Source organism: Saccopteryx leptura, chromosome 2 (genome assembly GCF_036850995.1).
Source record: "Saccopteryx leptura isolate mSacLep1 chromosome 2, mSacLep1_pri_phased_curated, whole genome shotgun sequence".
Lineage (NCBI taxonomy): Eukaryota > Metazoa > Chordata > Mammalia > Chiroptera > Emballonuridae > Saccopteryx > Saccopteryx leptura.
This window is the reverse complement of record NC_089504.1, coordinates 231087997-231115388: the sequence shown is the minus strand read 5'-3', so window position 1 is coordinate 231115388 and position 27392 is coordinate 231087997. Positions and strand designations below refer to the sequence as shown.

The 27392-nt window shown below is 55.5% G+C and overlaps 1 protein-coding gene and 1 pseudogene across 3 annotated transcripts in view; one reads left to right on the top strand and one right to left on the bottom strand.

The window, feature by feature from the left end:
• OSBP2 (oxysterol binding protein 2) overlaps positions 1-27392 on the top strand; it is a 128653-nt gene that overhangs the window by 84523 nt on the left and 16738 nt on the right. For all 3 annotated transcript variants that reach the window (XM_066370483.1, XM_066370484.1, XM_066370485.1), the window contains one exon: positions 14657-14913. In XM_066370483.1, coding sequence (XP_066226580.1) covers positions 14657-14913 — 257 coding nt within the window. The remainder of the gene's footprint in view (positions 1-14656; positions 14914-27392) is intronic.
• Positions 126-692, bottom strand: LOC136393971 (charged multivesicular body protein 1B2-like; annotated as a pseudogene).

Genomic DNA, 27392 nt, shown 5'->3' with positions numbered 1-27392 from the left:
ATGGTAGTTGTCACTTGAGTTGATTCAGTTTTGTTTCCTTCATTACTTTTTTGTTTGTTGGTTTAAAAATGTAGGCCTAGATTCTCAAAAAACAATCAACAATCCTAAGAAAATGTAAATGGTAATCAAGGCCGTTCCGTGGAAGCAACACTGGTGCCCAGGGATCCTGTCTGACCCTATGGTAGTTCCATGTGGAGATCAAGTCCAGCTTCATCTGCCATTTCGTGAAACAGCATGCTTACTTGGTTTTGTGGTGTTATTATTAGGGTTATAGTGCTACTCACTGTGTCTTCCTTCCATTGGTTGTGTTTGAACACCCAGTGTTTCAAATGGGTGTTTAGATTTGTTCATCAGGGCAGAAATCTTTCCAAGGTTCATACTCCTCAATGTAGCAACCATAGACTTAACCACGCCTGCCATGGGCGTGGTCACCTTGCCCACTGGGGCTGCAGTTGGACTCTGGCTGCCGCAGCAGCGACCCTAACACTCATTCTCAGGAAACTAACTGCTTGGTTCTTCGGGCGGATTGCATTTTCAGCATGTATTCTTGCAACTTCTGTACTGCCTTTCTGAATAGCCTTTTAAATCTTGGCCCTTTCAGCCTTTTCTTCTTTATAGCATTTCTTGGCATTCCTATTAAGTTCTTTTGCAGCAAATGTCAAGGTAAATAGGTGTTTCTCCATATTCAACATGGTCCCGTGACTTTTCTCGGGGGGCAACAGCCCAGACAGCGGCAAGGGTTTGATGTGAGGGGGCTCTGAATTCTGGCACCTAGATTTGTGACCCCACTGTCTGTTTCTGCACGAGACCGGCTCTATTACCTTCATTTTGAAGGGCATTTTTATGAGAAATAGAATTCTGGGTGGGTTCCCCCCCCAATCACTGTAAAGAAACTGTTCTTTTGTCTTCTGAATTATATGCCCACTGCCCCCACATTCTTTCTCAGGGCCCCAGTAGCCAAAGTCCAGGTCAGAGCTGCCCTCCAGATGACTGTAGGTAGGCACCTCACCTCACAGAACCTGGGCACCTTTGACATTTGGGAGGGACATAAGCGGACTCCATAGCACAGGGGTGTGATGACCCTGATGGGAACTTGTTGGGTAGCGTGCTTAATGAATGGTAACGTGGCTTTGGGTTATCACCAGACAGTGGCTGCTGCTGTTGCCTGGGTCTCTGCCTCAGGCTTACTGCTCCAGAAAAGGGGCCTGTTGTAGGACATAGCCATTGCAAGGCCTGAGGCCCCCTAGTCCTGAATGGCCTTTAATATTCCTCAGCACAGCCCCCACTCCTGTTCAGTCAGCCCCACCCCTCCCTTCCAGCATGGATGGACCTGGTGCAAAGGCACCAGAAAGTTCTCAGCCACAGGGTGGCCTGTGTAAGGAAAGCCCCACCAAGCTTCTATGGCGCCAGCCTGAAATGGGTCTTAGGTGGAAACTTGGCCCAAAGATGTTGGATCTCTGCACACTGCTTGTAATTCAAGCCCACCTACCTGACTACGGGGTTTCGGATTTTGCTGGATCATGTTCTGACAGCCTCACAGGCTGCGTGGTGTGTGTGTCTTTGGGTGTGTCCAGGTTTCTTCCTTGGCCCTGTGGCATATGTCAGAAGTCCTTGTGCATGAAGTGGCCCCACAGTGGAGGGGAGGGTCCCAGCCTGGCTCTCAACACCCAGCAGGGTGTTGCTGCTCAGGTTGTGAGGAGCCTCCTTGTGGGCTCAGAGTGGCTCCTGAGGAGAGGGGTCCCCACTCTGGGGTAGAGAGCCCACTGGCACAGCCCAAGGTGGGCAAGTGGCCCTCTTTTCAGGCTCTGCTGTGAGATAAGGTTCTTCCTTTCCTATTCTTACCCTCTTGCCTCCTGCTCCCTTTATCTCAGCCTACTCTTCTCTCCCCTGGCCTCTGTGGCCCTCATCTCTACCACGTTTCCCCACTGAGGTTCCTGAGGCAGTATTTCCTGACGGGGCACAAGCTCCTAGTCACCAAGACTTGGCAGTCTGAACTGCCCCTCTGAGGTTTCGGGAACAGTCACCTTTAATTTCTTGGCACATATTACCACATGTTGGAATTTCCATTTCTTTTAGAAAATAAACCAATTTACTAACTTACAGTAAGAAACGTGATTGCAGAGAGCCTGAGAGTGAAGCCCCTGACCCAGCGGAGGGCAGTTGTCCTTTGAAGGAGGCTGGGCGAGCAGGTGGTCTGGGCGGGACTGTGAGAGGTGGCCGGCCTTGACTGCTGACCTCGTGGGGAAAGGCAGGCTCAGTTCCACTGCATTTGTCTTCGCCCAGGCTCCTCTCATGCCGCTGCCTTGCCGAAGATGGACTTTTCTGCAGCTTCATTATTTTCAGATTGATTTCCTTCTTAGCAGCAACTGCTCAGATAGCTCTTCCCCAGCCTCGGAAGCCATCCACCCTTAGTGGTGTTTGCACTGGTCCTGCTAATAGGTTTCCTCTAAGCTGTGGGCAGTGACCGCAGGTCAACAGGTACGGACACGAAGAGACAGGCCAGGGAGACGATGGTGGGCCTGGGTGGGGGTGCAGCCTCCCCGGGAGCTGCTTCCATGCTGACTGATGACGGGGGTGGGGGGTGCAGGGGTGCTGGCCAAGGACTCCCTGAGTCTTTTCCACTGCAGCCCCTCAGCCCCTTTCCTTCTCCTTCCCCCCGACCTTGTCTCCGAGTCCCGGGTCCTGGTTCCCAGGTGACGGCTCTGGGCTCTGCTTGCTCTGCAGGTGCAGCTACTCCTGCAGGCAGCTTTCTGCTCCATGGCAGTGTCCCGTGAATCCCGGCTTCCAAGGCTTCTTTATAAATGACCAGTTCTGTTGAGCTGTCAGATAGGGGGGTTGCTTACATGGTCAGAGGATTATTTCCTCTTGCTCCCCCTCTCACAGTGTGACTAGGTGAGGAAGCCCGGGCCCAGGGTTGAGTGTGTGCCTTTGTTCACCACAGCTGGTTGCCTCTCCTGCAGGGGAGTCTGGGTCCGCCTGGTAGAGGCCTTTCCTTTCACAGGGCAAACACCAAGGCCCAGAGCAGAGAGGGTATCTGCTCAGTCACACAGCCTGGTGGTGGCCGACCCAGCACCTAAGCTGAGGACCTGCCCACCCAGCAGTCTCCCTGATGGCCTGGGAACATAGAAAACAGACAATAAAGGACTAGGTTGGGACCTGAAAAAGCCTTCAAGTCTGCCAGGCACAGGAATGCCCTCCTTGGCCTCACTGACTCTCATTATCGGCCTCTGCCAATCAGTTCTGGGGTGAGGCTCACAGCCCCCAGCAGCTTGAGGACACTTTGCCGCCCTGAGGATGATGGGTCGTGAGGGAGGACTGCCCACTGCCCTTAGTGCCCTCCAGAAAGATTGCTCAGAAGCATGTGCCAGGATCCCAGCTTCAGGGACCGTGACCCAGAACTAGGAGAGGGATGGGAGGGGCTTAGGAGGAGCCAAAACAGCCTCCGCAAAGGCTTCTCACCCCTGCCCTTTTTCTCATGGCCTCACTCTGGGCCTCTTCACTTTAAACACATTATGCCAACTTTACTGGTGTAGCCATTAGGGACAAGTTGTCCATAAGTGGAACTTCAGATGGCTGTCTCTGCAGGCCTGGTGGGACAGGGCTCAGGGACTGACTGCAGGGGCTCAGACTGGCAGCGAACAGGTAGTTGTGTTAACCTGGCCCCTGGTGCTCCTGGATCACGGGGCACCTGCCTTTCAAGGGACAGGAATCCTGACCCCAGAAAGATCGCCTACTTGGGTGTTCTTGGTTCCCTGGCAGTTATGGATTTGGGACAATGGAGGCAGTCCCCACCCTGTGCAGCAGGTTCGAGGGGGCAGGGAAGCGTTGCCTCTGGCATCAGACAGATGGATGAGGTTATCTTGAGGAGGGCTGTTGCTGATTTTCTTCACTACTATTAGCTTTTCTCCACAGGGCTTTTCGATTTTGCTGCCTTCGGCACGATCATTTTCATAGCCAGGTGGTAATGGCCGAGGTGTGTGGTCTCACTGCAGGCCAGGCACGGGGTGAAGCACTTTACAGGTGTATTAACCCATTTTACAGATGAAGAACTAAAGGTTGATATTCAGTGATTGTGTAAGGTCACAGGGGTGATAAATAGTGAAGTGGACCTTCCAGGGCTGCTTGACTCATAAAGGGGGAGAGAGTCTCTAACGGCTTGTTAAACAGAATGGGCTGCTTTAACCCCTTGTTTCTCTAAGACACGAATTTGCATGTCTGCCTTATGTGGAGCAAAGTGGGAGATTCCACCTCAGGAGGGACTGGGGCCCCCCTCCTTGCCTTTCCCACAGACTTCTGCCTGGACCAACACTCCACCCACCACGCTGCAGGAAGAGGTTGGAGAGCATCCAGAGTCTGCAGGGTGACAGAAATTCTTTGCAGCAACTGTGTGGCCCAGGTCGGGCTGAGGCGGACATGTCGCACATTATTTGATCGTGATTCTCTTCACTTTGGGTTCCTGTATTAGCTCAAGAGTCAGGGATGGCACCAGGAAAGCTATGAACCCAGACTCTTCTAACCCCAGAGCACCTTACCCCTCCCCACTGCTCACACCTGTACCTTGCCTTGCTGTTCACAGAACACTGCTGTCCCTTTCTCTCCTGCCATCCATTCATTCAGCACCTCCTGCATGCCTGGCTTCGGGATGTGAAGATCGACCAGGCAGACACAGCCCTGGCCCCGCAGGGCCCCACAGCTCCTGGTGGTGAGAGCCCTCTCCCCACCCGGGGGCCCTGCCGCCTCAGCTCCCTCTGTCATTGATGCCAAGAGGCAGCTGCACGTGGAAAGTTCTTGAGTGTGATTACATGGCTATCAGATGATTTCCAAGGATAAGCAGCCATGGCTGTCTTCAGGCCAGGAAAATGTATATTAGCAGTTTCCAGTGACCTGCTCAACAGCGCTGACGCTGTCTGGGGCAGGTCAGCAGGTTCTTACATATGTGTTGCTAGACCTCACTGCAGCACTCAGGCCTGCTTGCTGTGGCCTTGAGACAGATGTTTGTGCTGAGGGAAATGAAACGCTGGCACAGGTTGGGCTCGCTGGCCCCGCCTGGTCAGCCCAGTGATGGGGTCCCAGAGGTGCCTGGTGACTTGATGGGAGAAGTGGGAGGTGGGTTCAATGGTTTCTGAGCTGCCATGTTTGGAGTTGAGTGAGGCGTGGTGCCTCCCTAAGTGCCCGTAAAGGCAGAAAGAAGCCCTCCGGCCATGTTCCCACCATGGCCCCAACAGTCGGTGCCACGGGGAGGCCACAGCTCATAACCCAAAGGGGTATAGGACAGCTGCTAACAAGTAACCAAGTCACGGAGACTGGAACAAGGCTTAGGGACAGTAGGTGAGAAAGCAACACACAGAACTAAATGTGTGTTGGCCCTGGCCGGTTGGCTCAGTGATGGAGCGTCGGCCTGGCGTGCAGGGGTCCCGGGTTCGATTCCTGGCCAGGGCACACAGGAGAACCACCCATCTGCTTCTCCACCCCTCCCCCTCTCCTTCCTCCCTGTCTCTCTCTTCCCCTCCTGCAGCCGAGGCTCCATTGGAGCAAAGATGGCCCAGGCGCTGGGGATGGCTCCTTGGCCTCTGCCCCAGGCGTTAGAGTGGCTCTGGTCGCAACAGAGCAACACCCCAGAAGGGCAGAGCATCGCCCCCTGGTGGGCAGAGCCTCACCCCTGGTGGGCGTGCAGGGTGGATTCCGGCGGGCCGCATGCGGGAGTCTGTCTGACTGTCTCTCCCCATTTCCAGCTTCAGAAAAATACAAAAAAAACAAACAAAAAAAACAAAACAAAACAAAAAACTAAATGTGTGTTATGTGGACAAAGGCTAGTCTTCAACTTAGAAACAAAGAAATTATTTAATTTCCTGAACAGTCAGGACAAGGAGAGAACTCTTTCCTTTTCTTTGGTTACCCAGGGGGCAGCACAGGGCACTGGAGGGAGGGACTCGCTGGCCTCGGGTCAGCTGGTCAGGGGAAGGGGAGCATCAGGCCTCCAGCTTCCAGCCCCTCCCGTGCCCACTCAGTGAGGGCTCAGGTGAGAGCAGCAGTGTCACACCGGAGAGTGGGGTGCAGTATCATGGCCTAAGCCCAGCTGGCATGAGGTTTGGCCCTCCTGCACCTGCGTTGGGTCGGCTAGGGAGCAGCCCACCTCTGCACCTCAGGACTTGGGGAAGACTTACACCTGGCAGGGTAGGCTAGGGAGCCCAGTGTGGTCACACGGGGTTCCTGATGCCCTCGACATGCCTGTGCCCACCACCAATGAGAGGAGGGGACGGGGCACAGAGGGGCCATGAAGGTCAAAGATGACGCTGGTATTCTGGCTTGTGCTTTCCATCTGCCTGCCAGGGTTTCACAATTTATTATTTATTATTATCTGATGTTCCACCAGATTAGATCCTGACATTCCTTCCAGTGTCCACAAGACCCAGCTTCTCAGCATTAATTCACCTACCTCCTTGGGGGGAGCGGCATCTTCCTGTTTTCCAAAGTTGTTTTGCTTTGTTTTCATCACGGATTCCTGTTTTGCATGACCCCCTGCAGGACTGGCATCACACAGGACCTATTCTGAGGAAGGCAGACCGCTTTCCTTCTGGGTTTCCCAGTCAAGAAGGGTTGGCAGGGCCTCAGGGGAGCCGCTCCTGTTCTCAAGGGCCCTGGGTGGTCCCCATGCTCCCTGCTCCAGCACTGAGGCCTCCGACCTGCCTCAGGCACTGCACTTGAGGGGTGCCCGGGCTCAGCGCTCTGGCCAGGTGCTCCTGCCCCGCCGCCCAGACCGGCGCCCTCGTCCCATGCCGCCACTACCGTGTCAACTCCCATAGTGAGCATCCATGAGGCAACCACCTTCTCCCAGAGGCCTCTCGAGGCCCCACCCCAGCCTGAAGTCATCTCTCCGACACCCCCACCCCGGGGGCTCCTCTCTGAGCCCCTTTTCTGTCAGTGGTCTTCCCTGTCAATGGTCTTGGGCTCCTTGTTCTCTCGGGAGCTCCTGTAAGACTTCTCAGTCTCCCTGTCCCCATTGCCTGAGTGAGGCAGAGACCTCCTCCTGTGCAGGAGCCCCAGGACCCACACTGGCCCCTGGGTGGGGCTGCCTACCCGCCCACCCGCACCAGGTCAGGTTCTCTCAGGGCTGGGGCTGGGCAAGCTGCTGTAATCTCTTGACCTCCAAGGCCATGCGGTGGCCAGTGCCACCAGGCTTTCTGTAAAAACCATGTTGTCAATCCCAGCTCTGCCACTTAGGGGCGTTGGGGTCTTGGGCACCAGCCTTCATTCTCCGTGCTGCCCTTCCTCCTCTTTCTGTCTCTTCTCAGCCCTTGGCTGATTGCATTCTGTGATCGCACTCCATCAGTTTAACAGACCTCCTGAAATCTAAATGGGAATCATGAAACCTGCTGTAATTGAATGGTCGAGGTGCTAACACTGCAGATTGGAAAGGCCTGGTTTTGCCAAGCGTGCAGTGCCCACTGTTCTCGTTGAAACCGACAACTGCTATGTTTATGTCTCCTCAGAGGCCCTGCAGCGGGGTCTCCAGATGCTCCCTAGTTACTCATGGAGACTCCTACCTGGACAGAGAGACCTCACACGTCCCTCTGTCCTCCCCTCAAAGCTTGGCACACACGCCTCCTGACTGGTCAGGGAGCAGGTGGTTCTGGGCCCGGCAGTCCAGCTTCAGCCCCATGTGGCTGTGGTTAAGTGCACTTGTCCGTACACTGGGGACAGTAGCACCCGCTCTGGAAAGGACATGAAGCACCCAGGGCACGGCCATTGCAGAGCGGGGCCTTATTGGCATCAGCCCATCGACATCCCTGTCACCTTTGTAGGCGCAGCTCACTTTTGCACATAACCAGCCTTGAATTTACTTCAAATCACAGAAACTTGGAACCAGAGGGAGCCCCGGTGAGCTTGCTGTGCCTGCACCCCTGCTCCCGCTTGGGGCTCTCCTTGAACCTTTTAACAGCCAGCTCTGTCTGAAGAGCCCACAGGGCACCTGCGCCAAGGCTGGGACCCTCTTTCATGGGGGGACTTCTGGGGAGGAGTGGTTGCTATGGAAACAACCAGCTCAGTGAGCCAGGTGAGCTATTTTTAGAAGTGGAGCTTTTTTACAGCTTTGGAGGAAAATGAATCAGGTTTCTGGATGGGAAGTCCTGTCAGGGAGCAGCTTTTTGAAACCCAGAACCCAAAAGCCTGCACAGACTGGCTTTGGAGAGGAGCAGGGAGGTGACAGGATGGTGGGAGTCAGGGGCCCTGTGGCCACCCCATTTTGCACTGTCTCTTTCTTGTTTCTCTGAGGAACCTTGCTTTGCCCTCACCTGCCCACACCTCCTAGGGTTCAAGACACAGGATGACTGGGGGGTCTCCTCCCCTCACACACCGTGGCAGATGAGTGAGAACAGCCCTGGTTGATGGGGAGCCTCGGGGCAGACAAGGTCAAAGCCATTGGAAGCCAGCCCGCGCTGGCCCCTCCCTCTGCACCCACACCCAGCACAGGGTTGGACAAGTTTTGGGGGGGGGGAGGCTGTGCTAAGATGGGTCCTGACAGAAGGACAGGCCTGTGGGGGGTAGGGGGAGAAGCACAGGAGCCCCATTGGGGTCCTGAGCAGGGAAGGACATTTAGATGGCCCATCCACATCTGGGTGCCAAGAAGGCAGAGACCCCGTACCCCATGCCCAACAAGGCCGGCACAGTGCCTGCCAGCGTCTCATCATTCAGCTTCTTGGCTGTTCAGCCCATCCGGTGACACAGGTGGAGACCCCACAGTCCTGGTGCTTTCTCACTTCTGCGCTGTCCCTTGATTTCTTTCCTCCTCCCCTCTCATTGGAAGATGGCTGCTCCCCTAAGCCCGGTACTGGTCACATCAACTGACCAGCTGCCCTGAGCCCTGAGCCTGGCTGTGCGGAGAGACCCCCGCTGCAGGGCCTCTGAGGAGACACAAACACGGCAGGTGTCGGTTGCAGGTGAGAACGGTGTGGGTGCTGCACACTTGGCAAAAACCAGCCATTTCCAATCTGCAGTGTTAGTACCTTATACATTTAATTACAGCAGGTTTGGTGACTTCTATTTAGATTTCAGGAGGTTTATTAAGCTGCCTGAATTTGATCACAGAATGTAATCAAGTGTAATGATCAATGACAGAGTGAGAAGCAGCCTGGTGTTCAGCTCAGTGTGGTCACTCAATAAGGGCTCCCCAATGATGTCCATGTCCTTATTCCCAAAACCTGTGAATAAGTTATCTTATATGGTAAAGGGACCATAAAGATGTGATTAAAGAGCTTGAGATGGGGACATTATTCTGGATTATCTGGGTGGGTCCAATATAATCACAAGGGTCCTTATAAGAGGGAGGAAGGGAGGGAGGCAGGTCAGAGTCAGAGAGGGATTGTAAGATGCTACTCTGCTGGCTTTGAGGTTGGAGGAAGGGGCCACAAGCCAAGGAGTACAGGCAGCCTCTATAAGCTAGAAAAGGCAAAGAACCGGAAGGAACAAAACCCTGCCAACAACTTGATTTGAGGACTTTTGACTTCCACAACTGTCAGATAATAAGTGTGTTGTTTTAGACACAGTTTCCTGTGGCTGCCATAACAAATTACCAGTGGCTTAAAACCACAAAAGTTTATTCTCTCACAGTTCTGGAGGTCAGTAGTTTGAAAGCAAGGTGTCAGCAGGGCCATGCTCTCTGAAGACCCAGAGAGGATCTGTTCCAAACCTTTCTCAGCTATTGGCATTGCTGGCCGTCTTTGGCGTTCTTTGGCCTGTAGATGTATCACTCCAGTCTCCATCTGTGCCATCACATGTTTCTGTGTCTTTTCTTCTCTTGTAAGGACATCAGTCATATTGGATTAAGGACCCACCCTATTCCAGTATCACCTCATCTTAACTAATTACATTTCATCAGCCCTTACAAATAAGGTCATATTCAAAGCTCCAGGAAGGACAGAATTTGGGGGAACAGTAACCAACCTAGTATAACCACTAAGGGTTGGAAACTCAATATAATTGGGAAGCTTACCATACGTGAGAAGTCACTGCCACACTGCTAGCCCAGCCAGGATGGACAGAGCCCTCTTGTGACTGGTGCCTTGTGACACGTTGGTAACCTGAGTTTTATGGATTTGTTCTCTTCTAATGAAAAGACAACTTCATTCTTGCATATAGTTGGTGAAAATGGATAGGTATTTTAGGAATTGTTGCTTTTCTAGAAATAGTTGTGTCTGAGAATATTCTAATAAATATTCATTTGCCCCATGTGGTCCCAGCATCCCAAGGGTCACCTGTACCTTATCTCGAGCTCAGGGCCTGGCTTGGAGGCCAGTGGCCCTGAGGAAGATGGCACTGGCAGCCCTGCTGGGAGGCACAGTGGGGAAATGGCTGGAACTCACAGAGGAGAGGCCAGCAATGCCGGAGCATGGGAATGCAGAGGCCCCTGCCTGCCCCTCAGATCTCCAGTCCTTCCTCCATCACAGTTCCTTGGAGTCACTGCCCTCTCAGGGCTGCGTCCTTGAAGATCAGCCGTGTGGCAATGTGGACTGCCACCCTGACTTTGCTCTTCTCTGATTGCCCAGCGGTCTCAGCCCAGATGCCCCTGCTCTGAGGCGCAGTCCTCCTGCTAAGATGAGGGCACGGGGGTTGGTGTCTGCAGGCCCCTCCAGTGCAAACATTCTCCCCTTTTCCTGCTGAGGCTGACAGTTTTGGTGGCAGTGGGGTTTGAGACAACACAGGCCAGTGGAGAGAGGGCCAGATGAGATACTCCCATAAATCCCATGGGAAAGAGAAGTTGTTGTGTCGGGTGAGAGTTGGGGCTCACTCCCTGGCGGGAAGTCACTGCACAGTCTTAGGAAAACCAGGTGTGCCTCTCCCGGCCTACAGCTTATTTCCCAGGTCAGATGCGCAAAGATCCCCTCAGTGTGGTCTGCCCTGCAGACAAACAGCTGCCATGGAGGGAGGGGCCCGGCTCCACCACTCCCTCACTGAGGGCCCATCCTACTTTAAACCTGTTTCCTCGCCTGTAAAGTGGGGATGCTAAGGGTGCAAGGATTCAATTAGTTATTAGTCCAGTGCTTTAAAAAGTGCCTGCCCCTCGCGTAAGCCTCAGCTGCTGCTGCGCTGCTGTCCTGCCCGTGCTCCGTCACCGACTGGTGGGAAGCTGCCTCTTCCAGAGCGCCTCCTCTGGCCGCTGAGGCCCAGAGTGGGTCTGGATGTGATTTACGCAGCATGTCCAGGGCGCACCAGCTGGGTGCAGGGCTGGCCAGGGCCCAAAACAAGTGAGGTGGAGCACCTGCCTGCAGGGACCTCAGTGAAGGCGGGTGGTGAGGGGTCTGCCGGGCTGGCTGGGCAGTGTGTGTCCTGGAGAGGGGGAGATGCTCAGGCTGTGGGTGGAAAAGTCCTCACCAGGCAGAAGTCAGATGCTGTGTGCACTTCGAATTCCTCCGACCAGTTCCTGGCTCACGCTCCCAGCAAAGGTGACTGGCGTCCCCTTTGCTCCTGCCTTCCAGGAGCCCTGGCCCTATGCTGGAGGGAAAGCAGTCTGCCCCCTCAGACCCGAGCACCCCACAGCACCCAGATAGCAGGCTCCCGGGGTCAGCCGCCCACCACCTGGGGGGAGGCTCTGGGGGCAGGAACATGGAGTGGTGACCCTGCTTACTCGCCTCCCAGGACGGTGGGCTAGGCATCGGGATGGTCTGCCCCAGGACCCAGGAGAGGCCGCGGAACGGTTTCTGATGTTCTCCCCAGCAGCCCTGAGGGTGGGCAGGGGAGACTGGGGGTGCCAGGGCTCTGAGCCCGCCTCTCACCGCCCCGCAGGGCTCCCTCCACTCCTCAGCACTCAGCTGCTTTCCCAGCCCCCACTCCTGCCTCCCTCCCTTACGCACAGGTGCCACCTGAGAAGGACCTGCTGGCTCCTTCCCAGTCTCCACTGAAATGTGGCTGGGGCCAGGCCCCCTCCTGCACCTGGGTCCCAGTCAATGAAACATTTCACCCGCCCGGTGCTCAGGTAGGCTTCCTGCCTCCATCGTGTCTTTAACGGACCAGCATCTTCTAACGAGGCATTGAGTTCAGCCAGTGGGTGAAAACCAGGGTGTGCCTCTTCCTGCATTAGAGCTGGTTTCCCAGGACAGGTGCACAGAAATCCCTCTGTGTGGCTGCGGCTACTTCTTCTGCTGCTGTTAATCCCACCTCATGGGGGCTGCCTGGCACCTGGGTCCTTCCCAGACCTGTGAGGTGGGTGGTGCTCTTGCTGTGCACGTGAGGACCCTGAAGCTCAGAGAAGGAAGGAGGCCACACACAGCAGCAGAGCTCTGGTGAACTGGGCACTGGGCGCGCAAGCCTGTTCTGACTGCCTCATTTTTTATGCCGCCCCGCCCTGGGGCAGCCTGGCAGCCCCCTCCCTGAGCACTGCTCAGTGTGCTAAATCCTAGCCTGCACGTGGGCTTTGGGGGAGAAGAGCTCCATTGTGCCTGGGAGTGTGGCTTTGTCTCAGCCCTAGATTCAGTTGCTGCTATTCTTGTATTAACATAGTTGCAAACTTTCTGCAGGATTTTACCTCTGGGGACGATCCGTATCTGCCGTGTTGTTGCAGTGTGGATTGTTCTTTGTTCCTCTCAGATGCTCACAGTCCTTGAATTTTATTCCCAGTGGGGAGTGGATGATAAAAGCTCCAGAAACCCAAAGGCCATAAGCTGGCAAACTGCAGGCCTTAACAACTTCCATACACAGGAGTGTTTTCCTTCCTTTGCACTAAATCTCCTGCCAGTCGAGTCCCTGCCAGAGGGAAAGTGGGCAGAGGAAGCCGAGGAGCTCTTCTCATGGTTCTTGATGGGAATCTGCTGGGTTATCCTCCAGAAAGCATAAGCTAATTTAATGCCACCCATTCTTTATTCCAGTTTGAGGAAGGTCACATTAAGTAGTTTTATTTGCATCTCTAATACTGAGTTTCACCTGTCTTGCCAGTGTGGGTTTGCTCCTTGCAAGAACCCCTGACCCCAAACTAAGACTTGGGGACTCGGCATTCACATTGCTCAAGCCAGTTGCCCAGAGCCTGGCTCCACACATGTGGTTTTTAAACACTGGGTCATTTCGGGGCTGTGGTTGGGCTGGCCTGGGGGAGAGGCTCCTGCCCAGCCTGGATGCAAGGCTCCTTATGGCCGGCAGGGACAGGGCGTGCAGTGGATGCTAACCCCCAGCACCCCCTCAGTTGGCTGGCCTGGCACTGCCACCAGCTCAGGGCATGCTCAAAGCAGCAACTCAGCTGTGGCCACTCCCACACATCCTGCCCACCGTGGGAAGAAATCTGTTCTCTCACAATATGTACTTTAAAAAATTTTTTTTGTATCTTGGGTTACAAATTTATTTCATCTAAAATAAAAGTTCCTTCCTGATTATTTCTGAAACAAGGCATTTCAGAAACCCCTCAACAGTCACCGGCTCTGGCACCCACAGGCCTGTGGAGCCTCTTGGCCGTTCCATGCTCGTCATTAAAGCAGCAGCAGGGCCCAGACCGACCAGCTGCCCACTGAACCCCCCAAAGGCCCCCACTCTGACTGCTTGGCTGGCCATGGGCCAGGATCTAAGGTACCCCAGCCTCCCAGGAAGGGGCACACTGAGGGCACCCAGGCAGCTGTGCAAGAGGTGAGAGGAGGTGGGAAGGGGAGGAGAGTGAGCAGCCACTGGCTGGCTGGCCACGCCCCAGCAGCCTGGTGTGAAGAAGGTGGCTCTGAAGGCAGCAGACTAGCTGGGTGGCAGGGGGCATGACTTCACTTCTTTGAGCCTTAGTGACCTCATCTTTCCCATGAGGATGGCACAGTCCCTACATTGACAAGGCCAGTGAGAAGCCGCAGACAGTGTGTACAAACAGAAGGCATTCGATGCAGGAGACTGGCCTTGGTCCTGCAGGGAAGGTGGGGGATGACCGGCAGCAGGACCACTGGGCAGATCAGAGCCAGGACTTTGGCCTGGGGTCTTCAGGCAGGGTTTGAAAACATGATGGCATTGGTAGAGGTGATACCTCTTGAGGATGTAAGGAAGGTGTCCCCGGTAGTTGAACTGGAACTTGGACCCTAAGAGCTGCTTTACTAAAGTGGACTGCTTAATAACAAGTCCAGCGGAGGTGAAACGAGGAGGTTCCAGGCAGAGGGGGGAGGGGGCACAGAGGGAAAGGCCCTACGTACAGCACTCTGAGCGCGCACGTGTTTGCAGGTAACAGGGGCAGTAGGTGTGGCTGGGGATAGGCATAAAGCAAAGAGAGCTAAGTGAGGCTGGCGAGGAAGTGTGGGTCGGTTTGGGCCTGGCCTGCAGTGTGGGGAAGGGAGCTGGTCTTTACTCGGGGTCTCTGGCCCTGGATGAGAGCTGCTCCCACACAGCAGTCTCCACCTCCCACAGCACAACTCACCCTGCACATTGCTGCTGAAGAGTCCCTGTAGGCCTCTCTCCCCAAAGCATAGCCCAGGTCCTGTCATTCAAGCTGGTCCCCCTTCCATACCCTCCCACTGGTCTCAGGGGGGTCAGGGGGAAAGGCTGGTGGACAGCTCACCCCAGAAATGATCCAGTGTTCGGAAGCGGGAACTGGCACCGTAGGGCTTTCTCCTTTCTGAGTGGTGCTACCTACTCTTTCCTCCTGGGCCCCGGCCGGGCAGGCCTCTCATGCCGTCAGTAATGACTATGGCGACCCTGTTCCTCTCCACAGATGACTCTGGGGACGACGACGACGAGACTGCCTCCCCAGCTGACAAGAGTGAACTCCATAGCACCATCAAGAACCTCTCGTTAAAGTTAGATGACCTCAGCACGTACAATGACCTCATCGCCAAACATGGCGCCGCGCTCCAGCGCTCCCTGAACGAGCTGGACAGCCTCAGGATCCCCTACGACAGCAGCGAGAAGCTGAAGGCGGTGAACGAGCGGGCTACCCTCTTCCGCATCACGTCAAATGCTATGATCAACGTAAGTACCTCACAGCCCCCGGACTCTAGGGGTGCAGGGCCCTGCTTTCCTTGCACATATATGAAGCATTTAATGACGTCATGATGTTTCCCCATCCATCCCAGAAGCCATGCCGCCCGCAGCTTCCCTGGCACTGTTCCCTACCTGTCAAGACTTAAGCCACTTTGTTTACAACCGTTTGTAAACGGTTTTGGTTTTTCCCAGATAATGAGCTTCTCAGCTGGTGTCTCGAGCAGAGTGTTTTATCAGACATCAGAGGCTCATCTGTGTTTTTGAAGCCATAAAAACAGCTCACCATCTAAGTGCATAATGAATTGTTTGATGGGAGGCACAGACCCTGGGGTTGATGAGGACACCTGTTTTCAGGCATCAGGAGAGTCAGACGGGTGACCGGAGAGTGGCGCTCTGGGCTGGACTCTTCCCACCTGCTGCCGTGGGCACCTCTCCCCCTTCACCTCCACTGGGGCACAGGTGCTCAGAAGTTAGGTGCTGGTCCTGATGGGCTATGCTGGTAGCCCCGGTGAGTGCAGCGGCCAGCATTTCTCCTGGGCACCCGCCCTGACAGCTGCTACTCACCTGGAAGGAATTAGGTCAGTACTGAGGGCAGCAGTTTGCACAACTGTCAGACACTACTGAGGCAAAGTGTCCTCACCCCTGGCCAGGCCTTGACCTCCACCCCTGACACAAACAGGGAGTAGGACCGGGGATCTGTAACTAAGGCAACAATATGGCTTCCACTTGCCACCCCAGGCCCAGAGAGAGCGCATTTACACCCAGGACCACTTTGTCTTCCCTTCAACCTCGTAGTATCATTAGCTGTTATTAGTGCCGGAGTAGAAACAGACTCAGAGGAATCACCCAAGCTGCCCAGAGTCACCTAGTAAGGGGCTGAGCCTGGATGCAAGCCCAGGTCTGTGTGGCCCCCACACTCTCCAGAGGAGCTGATGAGGGTGAGACCCCCAAGGGATGCAGAGGCCCCTCCCCCCTTTGAGGTCTGCATACAGAGGGGTGGCCTGAAGCCCGCCGTGAGGAACCTCTACTTGCAGGGACCTGAGTCCCTGGTATGCCTTTTACCTTTAGGCTGCAGCCCCACCAGGGCCCCTTCGGGGAAGCTGGGAATGCAGGATGGGGAAAGCCACCCACATTTGTCCCTAGAAGGCACCAGTCAGATCCTAGATCCTTCCTGGTCTCATTATAAGGAGAGAGAGCTGCTTTTCCCACTGTCAGATTGGCAGCAACCACACCCCTCCACCCCTGCCCCACCTGACCATTTGAACGCCCCCAGCCCCCAACTGTGGGGAAGCTTCCAGCAGCCCCCATACCTGTGCTTGGAGAATATCTATCCCCACCAGGCTCTGGGTCCCCGCCTCCTGTGAATGGTGAATGACTATGGGTTCTGCACCTCACGGGCTCTAACTGAGCCTGGGTCATGCAAGTAGAACAGAAAAGGAGAGACTGTTGGCCAGCCAGAGCCTGCAGGGACACGCATCCTTCACAGGGCCCTGGGCAAACAGCACCCTTCCCACATGGGAGAGCCTGGCTGCTTCATCTTCACTTCTTCCTGAGACGGCCAGGAATCAGGCTGTTCAGCCTTCAGAGAAAAGAGGGACGATTTTTAAACCTCCTTCAGATTTAGGAAGGGCTGTCTATTCATAAGCCTTTAGATCCCTGGCTCCCAGCAGAGAAGGGTTAGCAATGAGCCGCTGCAGGGCCACTGCTCCTTGTGTGGTGATCTCATCTGGAGCAGAGGATGGTGGCGCCCTCTGTAGGTATTTTTGGAAACAATATGCACCCAGGAGGTTTCTGGATCAGGAATATTGAAGTGTTTCATCCCTTCATGCCTTTGCCCATGCTGTGTCTTCTAGGACACTCTTTCCTCACCCTTCAGATACCTGGAGGTTCCCTTTTCATCCTTCAGAAACACCACCTGATCGTCACCGTGGCCTGGAGGCTCTCTGAGCTCTGTCAGGAAGCCGGTCCCCTTGGCTAGAAATCCCTGGAACCCAGGGGCACTGCTGTGCTATGCTGAGCCCACTATGTGGCGTTTAGCCTGTTATTTTACACCTGTCCTCTCACCAGGCTTTCTGCCCCCTGAGGTCATGCTCAGGTCTTCTCTGTGTCCATAGCCGTGGCCCAGTGGGAGTGCCCAGTATGTGATATTTTATAGCGGGTCTCCTCTCTCAAGAAAAACATCTAAGTAATCCACATCTCATATTTGCTGCTACATTACCGTTTGCAGAGCCATTCCAGTTCCGTCTTGTCACCTGAACAGTGAGAAAGCACAGGTTCTGCACATGGCCCCAGGCTGCAGAGCCACCACCCTGGCCACCCTGCCTTGCAGAGAAGTGACCCAGCCTAGTCGCTGAGAAGTAGGAACAGTGCTTTTATGAAATTAAATCATGATTTCATTTTTCACGAGAATGTTGTACTGAGCCCTGGCCTTCTCCCTCCTTTGTGGTTTTAGTTGGCAGGACTTGGAGTGTGACAGCTGGTGGCCTTGGATGGGACCTCTGGGGGTGGCCTCTGAGCAGGTCAACAGCAAAGAAGTGAGCTCAGGGCAACCGTCCCTTCTCCTCACACAGCAGAGCCATGACCACATGGCTCATGCAGTTAGGAGGGTTCTGCCTGATGGGAATTGAACCCAGACTCGAGCAGCTGCCCCAGGCCCATGCCAGGCAGGGACTTGGCCCTGTCCCTGGAGCTCACAGTCCAGAGGAGTCTCATAGTGACACTCCATCACATGTGAGTTCAGCGGGGTGGCCTTTTCAAGGTGTAGCTATGCAAGGGCAACAGCTCATACCCACCTTTGAAGGCCAACTTTCTAGAGGGGTTAGGAGGTGGGCTCAGGTCTGCAGCCTGAGCTAACCACAGCCCAGCAGGAGAATGACACAGCTGGGGTGCGAGCTGTGTGTCCTGTTAGCCAGGGCACAGCCTACTGGGGGCAGAAATAGTGCCACAGAGCTGGGTCTGGAAGGGTAAGGAGGATTCCTCCCCTGCGGGGAAGGAAGGTATTAACTGTGGCCTCTCGGAGCCGTCACTGTGTGTACTGCAGCATCTTGGCGGGTCCTCCTTGCCCCCTGCAAGAACAGGACAGTCTCACTTGCAGTCTCATCAGCCTGGAGCTTCCATTCCTGGCACCATGCCTCAGGGAACGAGTGAGAGAGTGCGCGAGCGGGTTGTGAAAGAACACAGGAGCGGTAAATGAATTGCTTAGTGTCTGGCAGAATTCCCTAGCGGGTGATTTTGTGAGTCTGATCAAAGTCAGCCCAGCAGTTCCCTGGTTGGATTACTGTTTGGGTAACTGTGAATTAACCTGTCATTTAGGAGGAAGTTCTGGAAATGGTTTTGGTTCCTAGACTGAGCCTGAACCGTAGTACACCCATGACAGTTGTGTCGCCGTCCTGGGAACCAGGACATGGCTGATGTAGCATTGGCTCAGTCACATGGCTTGAGGTGAAGTGTGATTGAATAGGTTTTTTGTTTGTTTGTTTGTTTTGTTTTGTTTTTACAGAGACAGAGAGAGAGTCAGAGAGGAACAGAGAGAGATGAGAAGCATCAATCATTAGTTTTTTGTTGCGACACCTTAGTTGTTCATTGATTGCTTTCTCCTGTGCCTTGACCATGGGGCTACAGCAGACCCAGTAACCCCTTGCTCAAGCCAGTGACCTTGGGTTCAAGCTGGTGAGCTTTGCTCAAACCAGATGAGCCCGCACTCAAGCTGGAGACCTTGGGGTCTCAAACTTGGGTCCTCTGCATCCCAGTCCAATGCTCTATCCACTGCGCCACCACCTGGTCAGGCGAAGCATGATTGAATTGACACGTATCACTATCACATGCTCTATGGGGAAGCAGTGCGACCTGCATGGAAGGACAGGCCTTGGTGATGTGACAGCAGCCTGCCCCACTTCCTTCCCATGACTCTGTTTGCTCCTCGCAACAGCCACATGAGGTTGGTGTCATTACAGCTTTCTTGTCCTTGTCATTTGTATCATTCAAGTGCCACCCTGAGGCCTAGAGTGGTCATTTTGGCTGGGGGTCACAGGCCAAGCTGTTGCATGAGCACTTGGGGTCACAGCCATGGGCACCTGGGTCATACCCAGTGCTGGTCACAGTGTCTGTGTAAATGGACCGGGGTCATATCACCTGTCACCAGACCCAGCATATGGGGGCTCTCCTGGGTGGCCTGGGCTCTCCAAGGGTTGCCCTTGAGTTCTGGCTTCATGGCCTCTGCCCTGAGCAAAAGAACCCATGGTACTGCATGGTCATTCTTGAGGCAAGCCTTCTTGGGGTGATGTGGGTGTACCCCCAAGCCCGTGCCAGGGTCCCCTTCCTGACCTGTGGAAGGTTCTGTCTACAGGCCCAGGTGGCCGAGCCTGGCCAGGGAAGTGCTGCTTCTGTGACTTTCACTTCCACTCTCCTGCCCCTGAGCCCTTGGGACCTCCCTAGCCCTCTCCCCCACATCTCCTCTGTGCCCAGCCTGGGGGAGGTGGCCATATCCGCACTTAGAAGGCGCCGGGGGCTGTGTGGCAGGTGGTGGTGGCTGTCACCCTGTGCAGTGCTGGGCCCCCTGCTGGGCTGGCAGCCTGTAGGCTTGTTTCCCCCCAGGAGCTCCTCTGGGCCCTGGAGGTGGTGGGGCTGAGCGAGGCAGACTGCTCCTGACACGGCCCGGCAGTGGCGCTGGGAGAGGCTCCTCAGAGTTGGTGACACGTGCAGGGCCCAGGACTCGGTCCCTCCAACCACGTGATCCCTATGGCCCTTAGGAGCCGTGAGTTCAGGTCAGCCCACCCACACAAGCACTTTGTGACAGGGCAGCATGTGGTTGCTGGGGGACCCTGAGGCATGGGAGGCTTACCATGGTCCAGCAGGTCCTGGTCTAGGCCTTGGGTGCACAGTGAGCAGAGCCTGGGATGCTGTCACCATGGAGATGATAGGGTATGTCAGAGGCACAAAGACCTTCAGAGGAACAGAGCAGGCTTGTGGGGTGGAGCAAGAGTTCGTGGACACAGACTGGCTGGAGAGAAGAGAGGGGGACCTGGAGGAAGGTGGGGAGAAGAGCCTGAACCAGGCAGGCTGGGGTGGCTGTTAGAGGGAGACCTGGGGAATCAGGAGCTGGGGCACAGGAGACCTTACGTGTGGTCACTGAGAGCACTTTCACTTCCACTCTGGGGAGGCTCCTGCAGCCAAGAAAAACGGTCCAATGCACATTTTAGCAAGAGCTCATCCCTGATTGGGAAGCAGGCTATTGTGAGGCAGGGCCCATAATTGGAGCCCCTTTAGGAGGCCCCTGCTGTCACCTAAGGGTAAGTGGTAGCTTGGCCTGGGAGAGAGGAGCTGGAGAAGCGGTGTCCACTGCTGTGTGTTGAGGGAAGGGTCAGCGGAGTTGCTGTGGGGGGTGAGAGAACAGGGTCACCAGGAAGGGACTGCAACATATGGGCCTGGTGGCTGGAAGAGGGGGGCTGGGCGTGCTGTCTGACCCCGCCCAGCCCTCACACGCTGTATGTGGGCGCACTGGCTGGTCCAGCGCATTCAGGCAGGATGCAGGAGGGCCTTTCCCAGGAACCGGTTGTGTACAGCTAACCGGTGAGCAGAGCTGTTTGGTGGGCAAGCCCCACTAGAGACCAAAGACAGTTGAGGTGCCCAGTGGGGACCGAAAGCAGCAAGGGTGGTGGCCAACAGAGGGAGAGTGCCCACCAGGCCCACCTCAAAGGGCCCAGTTGGAACAGACACTGTTCTCCAGGTCCCTTGGTTTACCACATTTCAGTGCCGGTTGGGCTGGACAGGGGGGCTGGGCCTGCAGCAGAGACTCAGGAGAGCCTGTGCAGGAGCAGTGCCAGCACAGCCAGGCTGGGAGGGAGCTGGCTGCCACTCCAGTGGAAGGGAGCCGCAGAGCAAGGCTAGTGGGGGTGCCAGAGGCATGGGGAGGTGCGGAGGCCAGAGTGGGACACGGGCAGGTGGGGACAGGTTGGGGACAGGTGTAACAAGTTTGCAGATGCAGAGGCAGTAATTTAGAGCCAAGGCCTCAGATGTGGGACACCAGAGAAATAAAGACCCAGATCAGAAGGAGCTGTTTACTGCTAGAAACACCCCGAGGCTTCTCTGAGCCCCATTTGGAAATCACATGGGGCTCCCTGCACCTACACAAGCAGAGCAGGGGTGAGGGCCCCAGAGCGGCCCCACCTCGTTCCTCCGGGCTTGTGGGCAGGTTCCGGCCCAGCTGACCACTGGTATGCTGCTGACAACTTGCTCATTTGGGTCCTGGGGAGAAGAATAAAAATAGATTCTAGAACTGTCTAAAGTCAGTTGGCAAACTAGCAGCCAGATGGTGCTGGTTCCTGTGTGCAAGAAGTAGGCTATTTTGAACGTGGAAAGGGCTATTTTAAAGTTTGATTCAAAATGAAAAGCTGCCTCCCTGATACTGTGAGTCACATCAAGGAGAAGCTGTGACTGTCCCCTCAGTGTTGGGGAAGGGCTGGCTAGCCCCTGTGTGTGCCAGGCAGCCTATGCTGAATGCCATGTAAGGAGTGGACACGGGTAGATGTCCAGCCCAGCCGTGGGAGCTGCTCAGCCTCAAGGGGCCTCAAGGGTGGCAGATAAGCATTATGGTGGCTTGGCTGGTCCTGAGTCAGAGGATCAGCCCATCTGAGCCCAGCACTCATCACAGCTTCAGGGGTCCCCACTGCTGGTCTTGGAGGCCTGAGATGGCTGTACTTCTAGTGTGGCAGCCTCCGAGCCAGGCAGTCCTGGCCTGATCAGCATGCCGCCCCTCCTGCGTTGAGGAGTATGTGCTGAGGCCAGGTGCTGTTCCTCAGTGGGTGGGGAAGGAGAGACCCTGTTGACCCCAATGTGACCCCTGATGTAAGTTTCTGGCCATGGAGAGAGAGAGGCTCAGGGAGACTCTGCACAATTTCCTCAAATCTTTCACCTTTAGGACCACTGGCCAGTGAGGGGTGGGCGGGTCCACAGTAGTGCTGGCCACCTGAGGACCAGTGTGGTGGGGTGGATGGTGGGTGGGCAACCTCAGCCCAGCAACGGAGAAAGTAAAGGGTCCAGCCACGCACCCACCTGGGATCCCCAAAGCCTGAGAGTCACTGCAAACCAGATGTGTGTTGGTTGGACACCTTGGCAGGTCCTGGCTGGCTGCAGGTGGAAACACAGCCTTTTCTCCCATCCTCCCTGCATCCAGGGTAACTGGAACTTGCTGTACTGATGGCTGGACATAAAGCCAGTCACTGAACTGGTCCTGTCGCTCAGGGCACCCTGTCTCCCACCTCCTCTGTGAGTCCCAGGGCTGCCCACCACCATGTCCAGCCACTCTCTAGCTCCTTTTTCATGCCTCCAAGAGGGCACGGACAGTGCAGGAGAGTGACTGATGGTTTCCAAGCAGCCACTGGAGGGGTCCTCGCTCTGCAAACCATCCTGAGTGTTTAAGGGGCTTCCCCAGGCCACGCACAGGATGGGCAGGGGACCTAGGCCAGCTGACCCCTAGCCCTGCTCGCCTGCCCATGTTTGGGGAGCAGCAAGGTCAGTGTTGGGATTAGGATTAGGAACTGCAAAAGCGATTAGAGTTTGTCCTCCTGCCTCCTGGGCACAGCTGGGCAAAGGCTTCCAGTTCAGGGAAACTGCTCTTATGCCATGGGGACACCCGTCAGGGTGACCAGCAGCAGCTTCCTGTGGACACAGTTTCCTCTGGGTGGGCAGTTCTCACAGCCCCCTTTCCCAGGCCAGGCTTCTGGGAGGGGAGTCCCCAGCAGGCAGGCAGGGCCTGCTGGCCCCAGCCTGTTGCTGAGTGGGGCCTGCCCAGTGTGGGGGCCACCTTTCTGTCCTGGGGTTGTTGGTCCTCCCTCGGCTTGGGTGGCTCAGTAGGCTCCCCTTCTCCCGCAGAGGCGGAGTGCACTGCCTGCACCTCTTCACCTGGAGGACCCTCTCAATAGCCTTGGGGGTGGGAGGAAGGGGCAGGGCCAGAAGCCTGGACCCCTGTTCCCAGCCTACGGACAATCACCCTGACAGGTCATAGAATCGGGGACTCCTATGGAGTCCCATGAGGACGCCAAGGCCCAGAAGGTCACAGGCCTGCCCAGAGTGGGCAGTGACAATGAGGAGCCCAGATACTGGCTCCTTATTCTGCCTGAGCCCTGCCCCTTGCATGATTTAGGAGCAAGTATAGTGGTGGGTAGGGGGCTTCCAAGTGCCCTGGACCCTGCTTCCGCTCAGAGCTAGGCAGGAGCTCTCTGAGAGTGTGGGAGAAGCTCAGGGGAAGTGTGACTGTGGGTTCAGAGCCTGGATCAGCCAGGCCTCCCTGGGAGCCACCCACTGTCAGCCCCCCTGCTGGGCCCCAGGCCTAATCCAGCTTAGTGAGCAAACAGTAGTACACAGCCCAGCTCAGCATTCCTCTCTCTGCTGTGTGGCTAGAATGGGGCCTGGACAGGAGTGGCAGCGCCAGAGGAAACCCACCAGGTAGGTGCATTGGGGTGGAGGGGACAGTCAGGCTCTCCATCTGCCACAAATGACCCCCCCCCCCGTGGCAGTGGTAAAGGCCCTGGGCCAGCCACACGAGCTCCTAGATACTGTGGTACAGCAGCCTCAGCCCTGCCCCCCTCCTCAAGCAACCGGGTGATCTTCGTGTACCCATCCCAGCCACATGTGACAGCACTGGCCCCATGGCCTGGGAGACGTGCCGGTGGGATCCATGGGGAATTGCACTTGGGTGCTACACATAGTGCTTTGTGGCCCTGGCTAAGTCACTTGGTCTCCCTGAGCCCCCATTCCCTCTTCTGTCACACTGTGAAAACAGCTACCTCAGCACTTGTGAGAATGCCCCGGACAGCCCTGACCCACGGCAGGTGCATCAGAATAAGCAGGGGTGTTTGTGACTGAGCCGAAGGGGAGGAAGACAGTAAGCCTGGGTCATACTTGAGGGTGTGGGGACGGATGGGGCTCTAGGAGATATGGCTGGAGAGGAGGATTTAGGGGCAGTTCTGTGAGAGGCTGTCAGCTGGGAATACAGCAAACACAAGTTCCCTTGGAAGAGAAAATGGTCATTTCTAAAGTATTTAAAGCTTGTGAACATTGAGGGTAGGAGGTAGAGAACGTAATGCATCTCTGTGGCATTACTGAACTCCAGGAGTTTGCTGCTTGAGGTGCTTTATTCAAAGATGAGATGTGGTTGTCGCAAGGTAGTTTTATTACTTGCAGCAAGTAAAGGATATAGGATTCACATCCAATCTTCTGTCTTCCAGAGGGGAGGCCTACGCACTGCTTATTGTACAGTATTTGGTCAATTACATGTTGATTTCTTTTTCCCTAAATTTCCAGGTTGAATTCTGTCAAGTTCATCCTGTTTACAGCTGCACCTGCAAAATACTGTGCTAGTTTTAATATTTAGGCAGAATAACATTTACTGAGAACATTTAAAACTGCCCAGATGTTGAGACCCTTGTTTTATCTAACAGTGTAATCGTCTTTCCCGCTTCACTTTTGTTGCTAGGAATCCCAGAGGAGGTACTGCACTCTCTGACAGGAGGTCATGGAAATTATTTACCATGACCTTTGACTATTATTTTCTACTGCTGTTTGTGGCTCTTTTACAAAGTCTTGTTTTAAATGACATGAATTGTGTGAAAGCAAAGCACCTATATCTTAAAATCACTGACACGACCGCAGGAGCTGGGAGGGTTGGGAGGTAGTGATAGCGATAGCGACAGACACGACGGAGCGGTGCTAAGGAAGGGCAAGGGTAGAGGCAGCAGGGAACCTTCTGCCAGGCCAGTCTGGGGACCTTCAGGGCACTCACAGACTGCTAAGAACCGGAAAACCAGGAAGCACCCGTCATGTGTCTCACCTGTATTAAGACTCGGTGTGTGACACTGGCCAGCCTCTGCAACCTCACCACAAGGCAGGTGGGCAAGGGGGCCATGCCTTCTGTGAACAGGACCTGGCTATGTGGGAGGAGCGTGGTTCCGGGGACAGACAGACCCAGGATCTCATCCACCTGCCCCTTGTTGGCCTGGGCAGTCCCTCTCCCCGGGCCTCCATCTCAGAGGAGACAGGAGGACCTAGCAAGGAGCTTCCCTGAAGCAGTGTGCCTGGTGCCTGGTGCCTGCCTAGGGACGTGAGGATGCTTGTCCTCCACCAGTGCCAGGCCTCTTGTTGAGTTTCTGACATGCACTGTGCACCTGGCCTGGCGGGCTGCCTGGGCCAGCAGTAGAGCCAACCAGCGGCCCCACAGTATTAGGAATCTCTCCTTGGTCAGCAAACAGGTAGCAGGAACCAAGGCTAACTTGACTAGGCTCTGGGAAACAAGGGGGATGTGGGACACGAGTCTCGCGGAAGCGGCAGCTCAGGATGGACCAAGCTCTGGGTTGGCTGCCTCCTGCTGTGTGACCCCAGAGCCTCGGTTTCACTGTCTGTGGAATGCAGTTGGGGGTCCCTGCCAGCCCATCTCCCAGGACTCCCATGAGGGTCTGGAATGTGTCTGCCCAGAGTGATTTTCTGCCTGCCTCCCCTCTACCGCCTCTTACAGACATTGGTACAGACCCAGCAAAGAGGTGCCTTCTAGTTGCGCCACTAGGTAGGTGGTCACTGCGGCTGCTGTCGGGGCCCCCGCCCTGAGGCCTGCCATGGTGAGGAAGGGATGGGGCTGGGAGCAGGTAGAGGCCACTGCAGGACCCAGGGTGATAAAGGCTTGGATCCAGCTCACAAGCCAGAGAGCAGTAGTGAGGCCTGGAGCCAGGTCTCTCTGGACTCACCCAGACCCACCTCGGGGGTCCCCAAATTGCATAGTAGTCAGTGAGTGCGGCTCCACACCAGCGGGTGAGCCTTACAGATCTATAATTTGCAAACTCAAAATAGCCCCAGACTTGCAACTGCCGTGGACCCAGAATCTAAGTGCATAAGGAGATTTATTTCCTTCCCTGAGGTCTCTCTGCCTCCAACCTGTACCAGGACACCTATCAGTATAAATCTCTGCCCCTTCTTGAGAAGCGGGTTATGGTGGCTTAGGTGTAGCCACACGGGGACTAGCACCTTGACCTTTTAGAGAGGGTGGGGAGGCCCCTGAATCTGAGATGGAGTGAAGGTACCTCCTCCCTAGGGTCTTGCAGGGGAGCTGCTAGGAACTGAGCCTCCGTTTCCTTATCTGTCAATAGGAACGATCCCACGCCTCCTACCTGGAGGAGTTTGCTGGGCGAGGTGAGACGGGCGCCATGAGCACAGGGTATGTCAGACATTACCATTGTCTCAGACAGCACCCAGCTTAGAAGGGTGGGGTGGCTTGTGCAGGAACCCAGGCCTTCCGACACCTGATACTCTGCCCTTTCCGCTGTACTTTGCTGGTTTCCTTGGGCCTCCATTTCCACATCTTCAGACTGGAAGGAGGGCGAGGAGCCCCTGCACTGCACACTTTGTGTGGGTGCTGGGGGGTGAGATGTGTGATGGAAGGAAGGTGCCCCAAGGAGGACTTGTTAAAGGAGAGGTATGTCTGGGCCAGCTGAGCAGCCAGCCCTCTCGAGTCCTGTGCTGGGGGGCCCTTTCTTCTAAGCCAGGCCATCAGGCCACTGGGACTCGGCGCTCCCCGTGGGGTGGGAAAGCCAGCCGAGCCCTGGCAGGTGCCTGGCAGAGGCATGAGGAGCCTGCCGCTCAGGTGGGTGCTGGCCCATCCCAGGACATCACCCCTGGTTGGGTGCTCAGGCATCTAGCAGATATGCTGGAGCAGCTGCTGAGTTTTGGGAATTCTATGGGATGAAGAAAAACAGGCAGTCACTAGAGAAGCTAACTTGCCGACATGAGATTGCAGGGGAGGCAAGTATCTAAGGGCCTGAGTGGGATCAGAAGGCTTCCCTGGGGGGGGGCATGTGAGAGGTCTGAGGAGCAGCAGGAGGTAGCAGGCAGGCATAGGCATGAGCACCGGGTGCTGTACCACCAGCATCAGCTGGTGGTGGCCCCCGAAAGACTGACAATGGAATCTCCACATCACCTTCCTTCAAGATAGTGCTGCTGCATTTGTCCCTGTGTCACAGGTGAGGGGCTGGGTGCCTCTTATTCCAGAAAAGCATGTCTCTAACCCTCAGGGTCAGACAGTGTGTGATGTGTGTGGAGTCCAGCGGCTGGTGCACAGGAGTGGGAAGGGAGTGCTAGGGGGCAGCCACCAGGACCACCGACACAGGAGGCTGGGCCGAGGAAGTCTCTTCTTACCCAGCGAAGGAGTTCACAAAGTGCAAATCCAGAGGTCCCTGGCTGGACCTCGAGGGCCTCTAGGGACAGCTGAGGCCTGGGTCCTCCTCTCCACTGTGATGACAGGGGCAGGCAAAATGACCGATCCTTGTTTCATAAGAGTGTGGTGGAAGCTGAAGAGAATCTGGATGTCATAGTAAGCCACGAGTTTGAAGAGGGAACCTTAAAAGCAGAATTGTATGATACAGACTTTGAGATAACTTGGCGGAAAGTTCCAGTCCTAGTTCTGGGCAGTATAGCAGAATGTGGTG